Genomic DNA, 18,174 nt, shown 5'->3' on the forward strand with positions numbered 1-18,174 from the left:
TGACTGGAGAACAGAAGTGTAAAAAGTGCTTTTGGTTTTTGTTTTGGATTGAACCCAGGTAAACCACTTGGCCGGGGAGCATTTGGCCAAGTCATTGAGGCAGATGCATTTGGAATTGACAAAACTGCTACCTGCAAAACAGTTGCTGTGAAAATGCTCAAAGGTAAGAATTGAGAGCAATTTGAAATATTTGGATCACCACCAGGCTTGTATTCTGAAAAGAATGAAGCATTTGTTGGGTTACCAGCTTGTGCCTTTGTTTAGTAAGCATGGAATTAATTGTAGCTATTGATCAAAGAAACCATGATTGATGTATGCTGTTGTCTTATGGCCTACAAAATTACAGATGTTCTTGAATCCATTACCAGAATGTGGAAGTGACCTTGGTGTTCGCATGGATTTACTCTGGCTGCACGTAAACAGTTGTGTGTATCATTCACGTGGAATGGAAAAATGCACACCAGTAGGGGATTTCTTATAATATCCAGTTCATGTAGATGATGGACAATGTGAATTACTCACAGACCTTTTCAGTATCTCCTGGTTCATGTGAACAATCTACACCTCAATTCAGTACATCACCTGGACACTGAACATACACCCTATTGTCCATTTCTGCATGTCTCCATGTCCAACATCACTTGGAAACTACACCCATTGACCAGACAAATTCACTGCTTATGGTGTTGATTTGCTTTTCTCCATGATGCTGAGTCACTCACTGGTGTTTATACATATGCTCCACTGACTTCACATCACTGACAGCACAGGCACTATGCTTGTTCTGCAAATCTAGGTGAAATTCCATCTTGCTCACTTTTTGGACTTGCCCCCAAGCAATGTTGTATCATTCAGTCTTAGCTGTTCTAGTAGTAAAATAACTCATTGCAAATGATGCACAACAGGGAGGCTGTTTGGTTCACATTAAGGTCACACGAATTTCTAGCAGCTGTTCCTGTAACACCAGAATCGAAGGCCCATTGTGCACACACATCTTACTGCAGATTTTCAGAGCAGTAAGCCTTTAATCTTGACTTTGGGGTCCCGTACCCACCTTATGCACCATTTTTTCCCCTCCAGTATATTTATTCTGCACCTACAATTTTTTAAATATCAGGATGGAATGTCACTTGTGACATGTGGGGGGTGATGTCCAAGGGTGTTTTTTTTAAATTTACACAATTGCCCTATCACAGCTGCACATCACAATTGCCCTATCACAGCGTCCAGCGAACACCGTCCATTTAAATCCTCTTGGTTCAGGTTTTGCGCATGCAGTTTAGCAGTAGTTTGTTGAATGAAAGGGAACAGAAAGGAACACAGGCAAAGAAGGAAACCCTATGTTGAAATTGACAAGACTTTTTTTGAAACTGATAAGCAGTTGCAAAGCCCCATTTTCCATATTGCCGAGCACTAGGAGATTCTCTGCTGTGATATCAGCCACTGTGAAAAATGGGAGTGAGTCACACAATCTCATAATATGGGGGAACATGTTGAGTGTCCAGAATGCATGGTAGAACCCACTGACACTGGCACTGCAAACTGTGATGGTTGGTAGAGTGTGTGTGTGTGTGCACACACACCCCTGTGCAAAGTCAGCTGTAACTCCACCATGCTTTGCACAGGGCTGCAGTTTATATAGGGGAGGAGTCCTCTGGCAGAAGCTCTGAAGAGCTTTTTTAGTCCTGTGCCACTAAACTGAAAAAAATTGGGGGGTATTTTCACCAGTGCCGTAGTGCAGCTGCATAGTAACACTAATTTCCCACCTTTCCTTGCAAATTTGTGTTTTCTCTTTGTGAATCTCTAATTTGATCCTGCACATTGGCTGTGACCATGGCAGTTTTTAAAAGCCTGTCCTGTGCGGATTGCATTCTGTCCTCCAGATGGATTGACCCCAAGCAGTTCTTAAGTTCGGTGGTTTGCAGAAGGTCCCTGGGGCTCAGCCATTATTTTAATGTTAGGCTTCCAGAGACTGCCAAAATGGTCCCCCCCCCAACCTTGTTCACTAAAGCTGGCACAAAATCACTCTCAGAAAATGCAGGAAAACAGTGAACAGAAAATGAACTGAGCCCTGAAGGGAGAAAAACCAATGCAGAACGACAAAAGAAAACCAGACGGACATCCACCGTGAAAGCTAGGGAAAACGACCATGCATATAGGCCAAAGAGAGCTTTACAACCTGCTATGACAGATGCAGGCTGAAGTTTTAGAGTAGAGTGCTGTGTCTACCACAGAAGCCTGCAATGTTGTTTATGTATGAAGCTTCCCCCCTCCCGCATTTAGATTCATGTGAGAACCTGTCATCTTGCATAATTTTTAGTAAGAAATGTCAAGGGGGTCGTTGGTCGTTGATGGATCACATATTTTGCATGCAGAAAGTCTCAGGTTCAGTCTCTGGCAATGCTCCCTCTAAGCTGTGGAGTCTTGTGAGCAAAAATTCTACTTTGTGAGCTACTGGCATTAAAGTTGTGAGCCAGCAATTTGGCTACTGCATAAATTAGTTTGCTCTGGAGCCATCCTTCCTGAGATAAGACAAAAATGTGTGAGCCAGAGGCTGAAAAACCGTGAGCTAGCTCACACTAACTCAGCTTAGAGGGAACACTGATCTGGCATCTCCAGTTAAAAGGCTCAGGAAGTAGGTGATGAGAAAGACGTTCTCCCGGAGAGCCAGTGCCAGTCAGAACAGGCAATATTAATATCAGTAGACCAATGGTCTGATTTAGTACAAGGCAGCTTCACGTGTTCATTTGAGAGCACATGCAACTTGTGGACTGTATCTTCATATCACTGCTTTGCTTGATACTTTAAGAGCATGCAGAAGGTTCAATCCCAGCATCCCCACTTAAGAGATCAGGCAGCAGGGGATTTGAAAGATCTCTGCCTGGGACCCTGAGAGAGCTTCTGCCAGTCAAAGTAGACACTACTGGCCCTGATAGACGAATGAGCTGCCCAAGACTTTTAGCAATAGCACTGAAATGTCACAAAGTCCTTTTGGGATTGAGTATTTCTCCTCCTCCCTAGTTCAGTGGAAAGAGGCAGATTAACCTTTATTGTTATAAGAACATAAGAGACGCCAATGTTGGATCAGGCCAAAGGCCCATCCAGTCCAACACTCTGTCACACAGTGGCCAAAAATACCAGGTGCCATCAGGAGGTCCACCAGTGGGGCCAGGACACTAGGAGCCCTCCCACTGTTGACCCCGCCCCAAGCACCAAGAAGACCAAGCATCACTTGCCCCAGAGCCCCTATCTATACCTTGTGGCTAATAGCCACTGATGGACCTCTGCTCCATATGCTTACCTAATTCCCTTTTGAAGCCATCCATGCATGTAGCCACCACCACCTCCTGTGGCAGTGAATTCCATGTGTTAATCACTCTTTGGATGAAGAAATACTTCCTTTTATCCATTCTAATCTATCTATCCAGCAATTTCATTGAGTGCCCACGAGTTCTTGTATTGTGAGAAAGGTCAACTTACTGTTACTTACATGTAAGTACAAATACAGGAGAATATTTTTTTCCTTTGTATATAGAGGGTGCAACCCACAGTGAACACCGAGCACTGATGTCTGAGCTCAAAATCCTCATTCATATTGGTCATCATCTCAATGTGGTCAACTTACTGGGGGCCTGCACAAAACCAGGAGGTAAGTGCTGGAAGATGTGGAACTCAAGTGGTGGTTCTCTGGTTCAGTCTTCAAACTCTGCCATTAGTGGCTTGCAAGCAGGCAGGCTGGCCAAGACCTGGGGAGCAGCTATCGAGGAAGGAAAGTGACCAAAAATAGATATAACTACTCAGTGCAGGGCAAATGTAATAATATCATCAGATGCTGGTTGTGTGTGCGGGGGAGCCTTCTCCTCTGCTATCTGTTCAGCTAGGCATCTCATTCAACTATGCCTACAGGCAGTCCTGTCCACTCTTTTCCAGGTCCAAGGCTTAGTCTGGACTGCAGTTTGTCAAGATGATGGATGGAGGGGGCACAAGAGGCATCTGAAGGCAGGGATCAGCAGGAGGGAGAGACTGGAGTTTTAACGCTTTCCCTGCCAGCCAATTCTCCCGTGCAGTTTCCCTTCCAAGAGTGCTTTTCTTAGCTGAGCTAATTTCTGGTTTCACAGGAAGATTGGAGTGTGTGTAGGGGTATTAAAAACATGCAGATAGAGGGCGTATTAAGCAACCCTCCCGCTCACCAGTTATCCTTGGGAAGTGCCCCCCCCAACCCACATTTTGCATTGTAAGAGTCAGAGTGGGAACGCCCCATTTCCATTGTAAAGTCTTGTTTGGTCCCTGCTGGCAAATGAGTTATTTCAGTGGTGTTTGCATGCATATAAATATACGTGCAAAGGTGTCAGTTCATGATTTAAACACCCTAGAGGGAACAGCACACAGAATCGCTCCCGCGTCCTGTCATGTATACAGTAAGACAGGGGTGGGCTGAGACGTTAAAATGGCCCTGGAGCAAACTAGGTGCTTGAAGTGGGTGCTGCTGTAACCACGTATCTGTAGGGTTGCCAGCACTGGGTTGGGAAATACCTGGAGATTTTGAGGATGGCGCCTGAGGAGGGCGGGGTTTGGAGAGGGGAGGAGTTTCAATACCATCCACCTTCCAAAGCAGCCATTTTCTCCAGGTGAGTTGTTCTCTGTCACCTGGAAATCAGTTGTAATACCAGGAGGTCTCCAGCCACTACCGGGAGGTTGGCAACCCTAGTTACCAAACAGGAGCGTAACCCCTCTCTTGGTCGTCCTGGTGGTCTGCCCTTCATGGTGAGATGGGCCACAGGTTTTGCAGGTGTACTACGGAGGGTCTTGCTACAAGACGGAAAACAGATTTCTTTTCTTTTCAAGTCATTTCCCCCCCATATTTTATTCCCACAGGCCCACTCATGGTAATTGTCGAATACTGCAAGTTTGGGAATCTGTCAGTGTACTTAAGAAGCAAGCGGAGCGATTTTATTCCATACAAGGTGAGGGCTGTGATAATTGTTGGGGAAGAGTGCCCTGCTTTTTAGTTGAACTACTTACTGCCACCGAGAGATCTGTTGCATTTTTCAGATGATTGACCCAAGGTCACCCAGTGAGGAGGGTAGCCTTACTGCTGATGCCTCACTTTTAGAAACATTCTGGCCAGATGTACATTCCATGGGTGAATCGTACAGCACTTTCTCTAAAAAATAAAGGACGCACTTCAGCAAACATATTAAAACTAGAAATTCACAAACTGCAAGGGTCTTCCCAAAAAGAGAACCGTGTTGTCATTCATTTAGTCCCAAAAGGAGTCGGGAGATACTTGTGACATTTGCACAACCAGTTTTCACACTGCAGTCACAGTAGCAGTGGATAAGTTGTTAAGAAAAACATACCATTTTCTCAGGTGTAAAATATTGCCCCTTGAATGCTCAAAAGCATGCTATCACTGCAATTGTTGTACAATCCTGAGTTGAACTGCATGGACTGCGCTCAGCAAATTGATAGAGGAAGGGTCTCTCTTAGGGGTATGCTGAAAAAATACTCTAAAAATATCTTACCGGTATTTCTTAAGCTGGTTACCAAATGGGACTCAATTTTGGCTATCCAAAATGCTTATTTTTGGGATATTCGGGGCCACCAGATAGCCAAACTTAAAGAGCATTTAAAGGGATCACCTTTAAATGACTTTGGATTCTCACCTCAGAGTTGTGCAGCTTGGAGAAGGTGTTTAAAGGGATTGTAGTCCCTTTAAACGCCTTCCCCCCTGCCATTGAAAGCAATGGAGGATGGGGGCACCTTCTTTGGGGGCCAATAGAATTGGAGGGCCCAATGGAGCATGGGGTCACCTTCTTTGGGGGCCCATACTGATACTGGAATTTGGGAATATCAGGAGATACCATTATTTTTGGGCTTCAATATACCCAATCCCAAAAAATACTGTGGTTTTTTGCACACCCCTAGTCTTTCTTTCAAACATTGCTGTGGCTTAGTGGCAGAACATCTGCTTTTCATGCAGACTGTCTCAGGTCCAGTCTCTGGCACCTCCGGTCAAAAGGATCAGGAAGCAGGTGATGTGAAAGACCTCATACACTGGAGTGCTGCTGCCAGACAGAGCATGCAAGACTGACTTTGATAGACCACTGGTACGACTCAGTCAGTATAAGGCAGCTTCATGTGTCCTCGTGTTCAGTTGTTGTACCAAAACGTGACCAATCCCCTCCAGTCTTTTGATTGCACCTTCTGATTACATTATTTATAATATTTACTTCAAAGGGATTGTTTGGTTTTTGCATTGTGATGATCATTATCCACATTGGTGAATGAAAGTTTCTGATTCCCCTTTTTTTACTTAACCCCCCCCCCTTAATAGACCAAAAATGCCAGGTATAGACATGGGAAGCACAACCGCATTGGCGAAGTCCCCGTAGATCTGAAGAGACGCCTGGACAGCATCGCAAGCAGCCAGAGCTCAACAAGCTCGGGATTTGGAGAGGAGAGATCTGTCAGTGATGCAGAAGAAGGAGATGGTAGGATTTGTCTTCTTCCTTCAGTGTCTGCCAGTGCCACCCTAAGCAGAGCTACACCCTTCTAAGCCGTTTGAGTTCCACTGAACTCTGCTTAGGATTGCACTAAATCATGGGAATATTAAGAATGAGTGGGGATGGAAGGCCCGTTCGTTTATTATTGCTGTTTCTTTGTAACGTGGCTCCTTAACCCTACCTTTGGTTCAGATGATCCCAAACCATTCACTACCCTATATTAGGCTCCGGTCACATGTAAAGGAGAGGGAGAGGGACGGATTGAGGGTGTTTGAGTTCCACTGAACTCTGTTTAGGATTGCACTAAATCATGAGAATATTAAGAATGAGTGGGGATTGAAAGCCCATTAAGTTTATTATTGCTGTTTCTTTGTAACGTGGCTCCTTAACCCTTCCCTTTGGTTCAGATGATCCCAAACCATTCACTACCCTATATTAGTTCATCAATCCTCACAACAGCCCTGTGTGCCAGTTCCCACTAGACATTTTGCTCTATGTGGGAGCATTCCTAGCAATCCCCAAAATACACGGAATGCACCGCTGCTCAGGGGATCAATGTGATCCCGCCGCCACGTGTTTCTTTTGGTGTGGCTTTATAAAGCAGCACTTTCTCCCGTTCCTTTCCCCCCATGTGGCAGGGACCTTAGTTCATCAATCCTCACAACAGCCCTGTGTGCCAGTTCTCACTAGACATTTTGTTGTATGTGGGAGCATTCCTAGCAATCCCCAAAATACACGCTTGCGTGGATATTCATAACATATTGATCCAGATGAACGTGGATGCAGCCGGCAGCCATTTTCATGGGATAGGGGGCAGCCATGGTCAGAAAGCCGGCTACCAGCTATATCTGCCAGCTCTAAACTGTGATAAGTGCACATGTCTGCTTCAGTGCATACCCAGGGAAGAGAAAGAACGCTATCCCTTCCTCCAGGTCCAGTTTGAGGTGACTGAAGAAAACGAGTGGTCTCTCATACTAAAGAGATTTATGTAGATTCCCCAGAAATGCCAATTAGATATGTCTTGGTGGGAAATAGCTTTCAAATTTATATGATGGTGATCCTTCAGTACTCTTAATGCTAGGTACCTTAGTTAGGGTAGGGAGATTAGGAACAGAAATCTAAATTTACTGATACGTTAACTTCAACAGATTATTGATGAAGACGTTTGTTTAGAGCTGGGAACTTCTGACCAGGTTTTTGTGGTATTTGCTGAGGTAAATCCCTCGTGGTCTTTAATCAAAGCAATCCTTAGTAAGCGTGATGTTGAGCATGTCTCCTTCAGCTGAGGCTGAGGCAAAAATCATATTCTGTGTAGTTTTTTGAGCAGCTTTGCTCTCTTAACCTTTCCTTTTCAAAGAAGGCAAGATGGAAGCTTTCTTGCTTTTCCTCACTGGAAATTCCAGATGGGTAGCTGTGTGGTCTGTAGCGGCAGTTACTTTTTTTAGTCCAGGATTCCAGTGGCACCTTAAAGACTAACAGCATTTGTTCCAACTTAAGCTTTCACGAGTCAGAGCTGACTTTATAAGCTTTTGCATCTGATAAAGTGAGCAATGACTCAGAAAAGCTTGTGCTAGAATCAATGTTGCTAGTCTCTATGGTGCCGCTAGACTTCTGTTTTATTTTTCTCATTGAGTTGCAGAGGGTAATGCGTGCTGTACAGCTGCGGCTTCCATGTACTGGAGGAAGCAAGAAACCAAGAGAGGAGATGAGAAGATGGGAGTCTTGTATATTCAAGCATAAATGTAGATGGGCATCTTATTGCACTTGTATACAAATCATACTATTTGCCACCTGCTAATTGTTCCCCTTACAGCAACATCTGAAGATCCTTGCAAAAACCCTCTGACTCTGGAGGATCTCATCTGCTACAGCTTCCAAGTAGCCAGAGGGATGGAATTCCTGGCGTCACGAAAAGTAAGGCATTTCCTGTGAGGAAGTGACTTTTGTCAAATGACTGCTTGCTTCCAGAAATGACGGTGTTAAGGACGGTGCTTGGGTGGTTCTTACCAGCTTTTCCACCAGTGAAAGAGGAAGAGAGGTCCATTTTGATAATTGAAAATGCTGTGCTGTGGTTTGTGGGACCCACAGAGACAAAAGCATTGTGAGACAGTTGGGGCAGGGCAAAGGGAAGTAAGGCTGAGCAGAAAAGCTGGTGGGATCCATCCCTGTGTACTTGTCTCTTGAGCTCATGCAGGGAGGGTGTTAATGTCAACCCCGTGCTCATCCCCCACCATTTTCAGAAGCCTGCCAACTTGGTGGACATTCTTGTCCCAGCAACTTACTTGCCGCTCATCTTCCTCCTGGAAATAGAGGTTACTCCCTCCTTTACTTCCTGGCTGATTCCCCTGCAACATCTGGAAGGGGAATTAGGCAACATCTGGAAGGTGGCAAGTGGGCAATAGCAGCTTTCCTGAAAATGGGGGGGGGGAAGGGTGTAAGAGATCTGGTAGTGGTTTGAGACCCTTTAAAGACCCTTGTTTTTAAAGGCCTCCGCAACATCTCCATTCTGAGGATTCACCCAATTGAAAGTCCTCTCATGTAAAACCACCCTTCCATGGGAATATTCGTAGCCATGCCTCCTTCCCAGCAAGCATACTTTCCAAGCATAAAACACCGGTCAGCTGTGCCCCCTTTAAAAGACCGGGGAATTTCTGCACCTATATGACTGCAGCCTGACTAGCCATATGTACACTGAAGAGGAGGCTGTGTGGCCTCAGAACAGAGGGGAGAGGTTAGCTGTCATCTTCTCCTCTCTTTGGGTGTCTCCCACACATCCAGGGGAGAAAGCCCATTGTGCTCTTCCTCGGCTAGTGTCTTGGCCCTTTGTGAGGAGCCAGGGCTACTGTTTTCTGCTGGGGTCTGGAATAATAGGGTGAGTTCAAGTGTGGCCTGAGAATGGGACATAAATGGCAAGGAGATCTTGATATAGAATGTCTTAAGTAATTCCATTTGTGTGCCTTTTGGAGCAGTGTAGGCTTTTGAGAGAACTTCATTAGACTGTAGGCGTTTGAGAGAACTCTTACTTGAATTCCACTGGGAGATCCCCTTAAGTAATTTTAGCTTAAGCCGCACCTAGAACTGGACTGCAAAAAGGCAAAGCTGCAAAACGACAAAGTTAGCAAAGCTATGAAAGTGACCAGCCCTTCAGGAGAACTTCAGTAACAGACTTCTTCTTTGTATCCTTGCAGTGTATCCATAGAGACCTTGCAGCTCGCAACATCCTCTTGTCAGAGAACAACGTGGTCAAAATCTGTGATTTTGGACTGGCTCGAGATATCTACAAAGATCCTGATTATGTGAGGAAAGGAGATGTAAGTTTTAGCAGCTGACTGAACTCCTGAGACAATCAATGGGAAATTGCATATATTTCTTTGTGGGTGTTTTTTTTAAAAAAACAAAAAACCGGGGTTTCCCTTCTTTGCTGCTGTCTAGTATATTGAAGACCTCTCTCCTTCCCTACTGTCCAGCCTCCCGGTTAAAATCTGCCTCTCAGTCCCTGCTTTCTGTGTCCCTACCTGTAGAGGTGAGGCAGGTGGCAAGAAGAGACAGAGCTTTTTCAGTGGTGGCACCTCACTTTTGGAATGTCCTGCTCCTTGAGGCTAGTCTAGTGCCTGCCATTCTCTCAGGCAGCAGGCCAAAATAGTTAAAAGCCTGGGTTAAAAGAAATAAGGCTTTCTTTTTTAGCTGTTTGTGGTCTACTCCTAGACTAAGAACTGTTTGTGGATTTTCTAGGATGCTCAGTGATGTTTTTATGCCCCTGGCCTGGTTTTATTGACTTGTTTTATTTTTATATTGATACATTATATATATATATACATTGATATATATATATATAAAATTTATACTGTTTTCATGATTATGTGTATTGTTTTTACTTGTAAACAGCTTCAAGCAGGACTCTGGAAAGGCTGTATATAAATTCCCTAAATAAATAAATATTGTTGCTTGTTAAACATCCAGGCAAGACTACCCTTAAAGTGGATGGCACCGGAAACCATTTTTGATCGAGTGTATACCATTCAAAGTGATGTGTGGTCTTTTGGCGTACTGCTGTGGGAGATATTTTCATTAGGTAAATTGCATTTCTTTGCTTACTTATTAAAATTCTCAACCTCTGTTAGTAAAAAATATAGCTCTTTTAAGATTTTGGTGTAAATCACCTTCTCTGTGAACGTACTGTGCTGAATACTAAGTGCTCAATTGTAAAAAAAAATTGTTTGGTTTGCTTTACTCTGTTGATCCTCAAGCAGGATGATAAGAATGAGCTGAAATTGGTGACAAAACGCCCATTGATAAAAACGGATCTGGCTTACATCCGTAGTAAATTGGCACATTTTATTGAACCAACTTCAGTTGGGAAAATAAGCAAATACGTTTGAGCTCTCTCATCTGTCTAAACAGTCTAAGCCATTACGATATAGAGAGAGTCACATGTGACACCGTCTCTGACTGGGAAATATATAACTTGGCAAAACACTGGCTTTCAGAGCTGAAATTAAAAAATCGAGATATTGCAGAAACATTTCTGAATGTCGCTCAAGGGATTCCAGTTGTGTTTGCACATCCAGTCTAAGTAATCCTCTGCATGTTTTGTTCATTTCTTATAACGGAATTGAACATCCGGGTCTGAATTCTTAGCAGTTTACTGAAAAGTACCAATTATCATTTCAGGAGCGTCCCCTTACCCTGGTGTAAAGATTGACGAAGAATTCTGTAGAAGACTGAAAGAGGGAACAAGGATGAGGGCCCCAGACTATACGACCCCTGAAATGTAAGAATGTTTAGTGGCGCAAAGAGAGGGTGACTCATGGGTGACTGAGCCCTCGGATCCTTCTGACAGACTGAGGCTGCGATCATACGCACAATTAGACCCGACACAGGCACGAATGCCGGGTGGATTTAAAGGGAGCAATCAGACAGCAGCGTCTGGGAAGTCTCCCGCAGCTGTTGGCAACCTGTTCTGCTCCACCACAGAAGTGGAGTTAAAAGACATACGAACATAAGAGAACATAAGAGATGCCAATGTTGGATCAGGCCAAAGGCCCATCCAGCCCAACACTCTGTGTCACACAGTGGCCGGAAATACCAGTGCCATCAGGAGGTCCACCAGTGGGGCCAGGACATTAGAAGCCCTCCCACTGTTGACCCCCCCCCAAGCACCAAGATGACAGAGCATCACTTGACCCATTAGTCCCTATCTATACCTTGTGGCTAATAGCCACTGATGGACCTCTGCTCCATATGCTTATCTAATTCCCTTTTGAAGCCGTCCATGCTTGTAGCCGCCACCGCTTCCTGTGGCAGTGAATTCCAAGTGTTAATCACTCTTTGGGTGAAGAAGTACTTCCTTTTATCCGTTCTAACCCGACCGCTCAGCAATTTCATGGAGTGCCCACAGTCTATGCCATTACAATATAGAGTGAGTCAGGGAAAATCTGGTAGTGAACAGGTAGTGATAGGCCACGGATGGACTTTCCCCGGTCTGATCGCTCCAGCATGCTCTCATGCCATCAGGATAGTCTGATCAGGCCATCCCGACTCCATGCTGTTGTTTTTTCCCCCCTTCTCAGTATGCGCATCATCTCAATAGGGAGCCCTCAGTGCAGAGGTGCGATCCACCGATGCCTCGTTTAAGCGCATGGGAAACAAACGTCAGAAAACTCCCCGACTCACCCACAGTTGCGTCTGATCATACACTGACAGGCTGCGCCCACAGCTTCAAAGGGAGGTGTGATCTCGCAACTGCAGGTCAGATTTCTCTGGAGGAAATAGCCTTTCTTCCCCCCTTTATCTGATGCGTGTGACCACAACCTAAGGGAAGTGGATCCTTCAGTGAGCTTAGAGGGATGTAACTCTGTTTAGGATTGCACTGTTCTCCTGCTCCTGCCATCCAGTGAGCTTAGGTACCAGTGGGAGGGGGGGATCCACAAAGTGCCCAGCAGCACAATCCTAAATGTGGCCGCACCCTTCTAAATCCACCGAATTCAGTGGTCTTAGAATGGTGTGACCTTCTTGAGGTTTGTAGTGAGCATTTATCAGTCCCTCTTGGTTTTCCTTTCTTCGGAGGGCAGCAGCACAGTTTTGGCCGGTCCACTGTTTTGTTACTTACAACAGCAACCTTAGAAACGGATGAAATGTGAACAAAAGGTGATCGCCTTGTTGTTGTTGTTGTTATTGTTGCTTGTTTCTTCAGGTATCAGACGATGTTGGATTGCTGGCATGGAGAACCCAAACAAAGGCCGACTTTTTCAGAACTAGTGGAACATCTGGGAAATGTATTGCAAGCAAGTGTTTATCAGGTAAATGAGTGCTCCTAAAAGTGGTTGCTGTTGACGCAGGATCATCATTTCCACCCAAACACACCATGGTCAGTGTTGAGAATGGGAACCATTTGCAGTCATGGAGCTTTGGCTAGCACTCTTCCTTCCCATGACACAAAGGGACATGCTGAACTTCTGGTTGCAGCCAGCATATTGCTTATTTATACATGCAGTTTTTAGTCACTACTGACATTCAAGATTATTTGCAGTCAATGAATAATACCCATATATTGATTTTTAATACAAAACCCAATTAGAAGTACAAATGCGTCGTAAAACTAAAAGGTGTTCCAACAGCAAGCATTCCTGATAGCTGATATGCAGAGTTCTAATCCTCTAGGAAGATTAGTTTCAAATGATTGAAAAGAAAAGAAAAATCACTAAAATAGTTACCGGAATCTCTCTCTCTTTTTTTTCCCCTCATTGGGTTCTCTAAAATAATTGAAACTACTTTCTTTGGAATGTAAGATCTGTTCGAATATGCCCCTTTTAATTATTTAGAAACTGAGAAAGATACCTATTGATAGTGGGTAGATCTATATGCCATTAAAGGTTTATTGATTGATTGATTGATTGATTGATGGGTAGATCCAGACCATGAGATTAGATTCAGAGATGCCCTCCACTGCTGGAAGGAGGCTTTCTGGACATGGAAGGGCTCCTAATTTGAGTGGAAGAGCACATTCTGTGAACAGAAGGAGCCAGCATGGTATAGTGGTTAAGAGCAGCAGATTCTAATCTGGAGAACCGGGTTTGATTTCCTCACTCCTCCACATGAAGCCTGCTGGGCAACCTTGGGCCAGTCACAGTTCTCTCAGAACTCTCTCAGCCCCACCTACCTCACAAGGTAATTGTTGTTCGGAGAGGAAGGGAAAGGTAATTGTAAGCCACTTTGAGACTCCTGAAGGAAGAGAAAAGTGGGTTATAAAAACCTAGACCAATTCCACGAAAGCAGTTGTTCTGCCCTCGGTCTCCTGTTTCCCCTAGTTGTACTGTTCAGTTTCCCACTATTTGCTGCGTCAACTTGGCTTTGCTGTTACTGAACATTCTTAGGCTGGAAGCAGATAAAATTCATTGAGAACTGACAGTGGTTTCAGAGAGGTTTCACTTCCCATGGCATGCTTGCATATTTCCTTTGCCCTGCTGCTATTACCTTCAGTTTGGGACAACACAAAATCCTGCAGGATCAATTGCCAGAAGGGGCCACAGGATGAGGAAATGCACCAAGAGCTGCAATTCTTCTTTCATACCATCATCAGTTATTTGGAAATAAAAAATCTGTCTCCACTCATAAACTCTGGAAATGCAACACTTTTTTTTGGCTGTATTTCACAGGATGGCAAAGACTATATTGTCCTTCCGCAAACTGCCTTGCTGAACATTGAAGAAGATTCTGGACTCTCACTGCCCACCTCACCTGTTTCCTGCATGGAGGAAGAGGAAGTGTGTGATCCCCAGTTCCATTATGACACCAGCTCCGGAACAAGGTTTGTAACACAATGCGCATTCCATTGGGGTTGGTAGACATTTTTTCTGGTGCGTGTGTGTGTGCATTAACATTGTTGTCACTCATTATTTATATCTCACCACGTTCAGCAAGCTAAAATTTGGACTTCAGCTATACATCTAGTTCTCTCTGTTTGAAGATGAAATTCTGCATACTAGGGAAAAGTCTGAAGCCAGTGTGGATGAGCTCATTTGTTTCTGTTTACAGTGTTTTATACTTTGACTTCCTAGTAGTCATCTTACAAAACTTGATGATAAACAAATATGACTTAAACACATGATGAAGATTACTGACTAGGGATGGGCATGAACCGGATTATGAATTTTGGTCAGCTCGTGGTTTGCAAAGCAATGTTCACGAACTGAAGAACCGCCACAAAGCTTCACAAATTTTGATGCAGTTCATGATGGTTCGTGAAGAGCAGAAAGCAGGGGTTTAATGCTTCCCAGTAATTTAAACCCCTGCTTTCTGTCTTCATGAAAAACAGCTCAGTTGTTTGGGTTAAATCACTGGGAGCCATTTAAACGACTGCTTCCTGTTCCCCATGAAAAGTGGCAGGGACCAGAAAGTAGGGGGGTCACAAACCCATACGAACCAGTTCGGTTTGCAAACCAGCCTCCCAGTTCATATAGGCTTGTGATTTGGTTTGTGGTCAGCCCATTCCTTTCGCTGACTATCAGCAAAAGAACCCCAAACATATCACGCCATGATGGTAAGCTTTCTTGGGCTTTGCGGTGGGTCCCAAGTTGTGTCAGCCTGGCTTGATACGGTGCATTACAGACAATGCCAGCTGCTTATGGGGTTGCCAACTATTGATATACAGAAACTCTCTAGCTTTTAACAGCTGCAGGCAGAAATCAGCAAGGAATCCCCATCACTGTCTCTCCACTCAGGCAGAATTGACACCATTTAGTGTCTGTCTGTTATGCAACCATCAACCACAGAGCCTCCTTCCATAAAAAGTGGGGTCCTTATTATTAGCATTGCAAGACCTGTGCAACAGAAGTAATCTGAACATGCTCTGAGTATTCTGCAAAGAGAGGGAGGAATCCTTCATTTCCATACATTCTTTACAGGATCCTGGTTGTGCATATTACATTGAAGAATAAGTAAAGACACCATGTCCGTACTATAAACTTAAACCTGGTTAGTTTTCATCTCTAAGGGGTAGTAGCTAGGAGGATCAGATATCCCAAAATAGCATCTCATCAGAAGTTCCCAGCTTCTTTGGGGGACAGTCATAACACAACTACTTATCCTTGTGCTTTAGGAAAGGCCAAACTGCATATGTCAAATAGTACTGATTACTATTATGCTGTGATAAACCAGATTTATGAACAGATGTTAGGAGGCTTTTGCGCCCCACCCCCATTCCTGTGCACGTCAAGTGGCTCACAAAATCTTAACCTAGGGAAGCAAAATTAAACACTAAGGGAGGAATCCCATTCAGACAAAAAGCCCCATGTTATTCAGTGGGACTTACCCCCAGGAAAGTGTTTTTAGGATTGCATTGCAAAACTCCTTGTCCATACTGCAGTAGATGAACAGTTCCCAATTTGAAGGGAATTTGTAGCCTTTTGCAGAAGCCCCCAGTCTTTGATCCTGCTGGAGCCCCCCCCCTCGATACAAATAAGCTTCTACCAGTTGACCTCAGCCCTTGCTGCTGGTAATTTGGCAGTCATGTCTCTTGAGGGTTAAATTTTGAGTGCTGGCGGAATAAGCCTTTCTATATGACCCTTTTACCCAGGTCTGCACTTCCAGGTGGGAACTGACGTCCAGTATGGTTGGAGAGAATGTTCTTGTGGGTTTTAGTTATATCTCACATTACAACCCGCCACACTCCCTTCAGTCAACCTTAAGGAGGCTCTTGCAGTTGCCCAACCCCAGGATGGCTTGGTCACCTGTCACCAGGGGAAGGACCTTCTCAGTTGAGCCCCTGCCCTGTGGAACACACTCTCGGACGATGCCCATGCCCTGCCAGACTTGTTTCATTCCCACAGGGCATAAGAGGCCAAATTGTTGTGGTTGGCCTTTGGAGTCTAATCCATGTTTGGGTTGTTTTTGTTAGTGGTATGATGCTGTCCACATATTTTAATAGTTTAACATTTTAATGTCAATCTCCCTTATATATAAAAGTCGAATGGTGGTGGCACTTCTCTAGAACATTCCACACGCTCCGGAATTGGTTGGCGCCCTGGTGTGTCACTCAGAATCTGTCCCTATCCACTGGCTGCATTGCTTGAGTCTTGCCTCCAACATTCTAAACAGTTTGCTGTTCCTCCCCCCCATAGCCAGTCAGAACACAGAGGTTATTTGCATATGCAGCCTTATTGGCCTTTGCCTCGGAACACAGAGGTCGTTTGCATATGCGACTTGATTGGCTTTTGCCTCTAACATTCTAAACCGTTTGCTGTTCTGAGGTAAAATGTGTCCAATCTCCAGGTGAGGGCTGGAGATCACTCAGAATTACAACTGCTTTCTAGATGACAGAGATCAGTTCCCCTGGAGAAAATGGTGGGCTCTGCATCTTTATATGCCGCTGAGGTGGCCCCTGTATGACAGTCAATGGGACATAGAAGTCAGGGCTTCAGAGCACGGGAGAGGCTGCAGTTGTGTGGTGTTTGGAAAGCTGAAGAGTGAGGGGGAAATAAAGGTAGGTTGATGATTGGCTGGGAAGGAGATAGGGTTGCCAACTCCAGGTGGGAAATTCCTGGAGATGTGAGGGATGGAGCCTGGAGAGAGTGAGCTTTCAGGAGGGGTGGGACCTCGGATAGATACAAAACCATAGACTCCACCCTCCAAATCAACCATCCCCTTCTGGGGAACCATTGTTGTCAGTCTCCAGGTGAGGGCTGGAGATCACTCAAAATCACAACTGTTCTTTAGATAGCAGAGATCAGTTCCTCTGGAGAAAATAGTGGACTCAGGGTCATTATACCCTGCTGAGGTCGCCACAGCAAATTGACACTGAGTGTCCAAGGCCGGGGCACCCGCCCAGAGCCTCTTTCTAGAGGTCATTGTATTTATTTCCACAATGGGCTTTTTTCCTAGTATTTTATATTTGTTATCTGTTTTTATGTTGTTTTTAACTTCTTTATGTGGTATTAATGCTGTAAGTCTCTGCAAGACCCTTTGGGTGAGTGGTGACTAAAAAAATTAATTAATAAATAATATCTAGAGCAAAAACATATTAGTATTAGAAAATATTACAGATAAGATCATGGTACTTTAAACACCTAGATGCACAAATAATAGGACAGTGGGTGGTAGCATTTTGAAGACATTTGTCCTGGTCCTCCCTCTATAGATTTCCCCTACAGTTTACTCCCAGCCTACTTCTTTCCTGTTATTCTACATTAGTGAAGTGGTGGTGGGGAGCCTCTACTTTATTAGTTTTTTGAGGGATATCAATGTTATATTCTAACAAAAAACAGAGAGGAAGCAGCTGCAGGATTTAGTAATTTATTTCAAAAAACCCTCGAATCTACTTGTCCCTTGGTAACTGCAGTCTTATGAGAGATGTATAAACTTTCATTGCTTTGGGGAGGGGGGGAACTGCATTTCCCCCTGAAAACCAGGATAATTTTCGAGCATCGTCCTGTGTCTTTTGTTCAAATGTGCAGCCTATTGACAACAGGAATTTCGGTTTACCTATCAGAGAAAGGTCTTTTTCAGATATCACCACTAGTCTTCCTATACGATTTAGAATCATAGAGTTGGAAGGAACCTCCAGGGTCATCTGGTCCAACCCCCTGCACAATGCAGGGAATTTCCAAATACCTCCCCCCACACTCCAAGTGACCCCTGTTCCATGCCCAGAAGATGGCAAAAAACCTCCAGG

General features: G+C 44.5%; 1 protein-coding gene across 1 annotated transcript in view; it reads left to right on the top strand.

The window, feature by feature from the left end:
- KDR (kinase insert domain receptor) overlaps positions 1–18,174 on the top strand; it is a 68,298-nt gene that overhangs the window by 42,059 nt on the left and 8,065 nt on the right. The window contains exons 18-27 of the mRNA XM_015406116.1: positions 59–163; positions 3,536–3,649; positions 4,876–4,964; positions 6,338–6,494; positions 8,320–8,420; positions 9,695–9,817; positions 10,467–10,578; positions 11,178–11,277; positions 12,700–12,805; positions 14,162–14,313. Of these exons, the coding sequence (XP_015261602.1) occupies positions 59–163; positions 3,536–3,649; positions 4,876–4,964; positions 6,338–6,494; positions 8,320–8,420; positions 9,695–9,817; positions 10,467–10,578; positions 11,178–11,277; positions 12,700–12,805; positions 14,162–14,313 (1,159 nt within the window). The remainder of the gene's footprint in view (positions 1–58; positions 164–3,535; positions 3,650–4,875; positions 4,965–6,337; positions 6,495–8,319; positions 8,421–9,694; positions 9,818–10,466; positions 10,579–11,177; positions 11,278–12,699; positions 12,806–14,161; positions 14,314–18,174) is intronic.

The sequence above is a fragment of the Gekko japonicus genome, unplaced genomic scaffold (genome assembly GCF_001447785.1).
Source record: "Gekko japonicus isolate JY-2015 unplaced genomic scaffold, Gekko_japonicus_V1.1 scaffold896, whole genome shotgun sequence".
Classification (NCBI taxonomy): Eukaryota; Metazoa; Chordata; class Lepidosauria; order Squamata; family Gekkonidae; genus Gekko; species Gekko japonicus.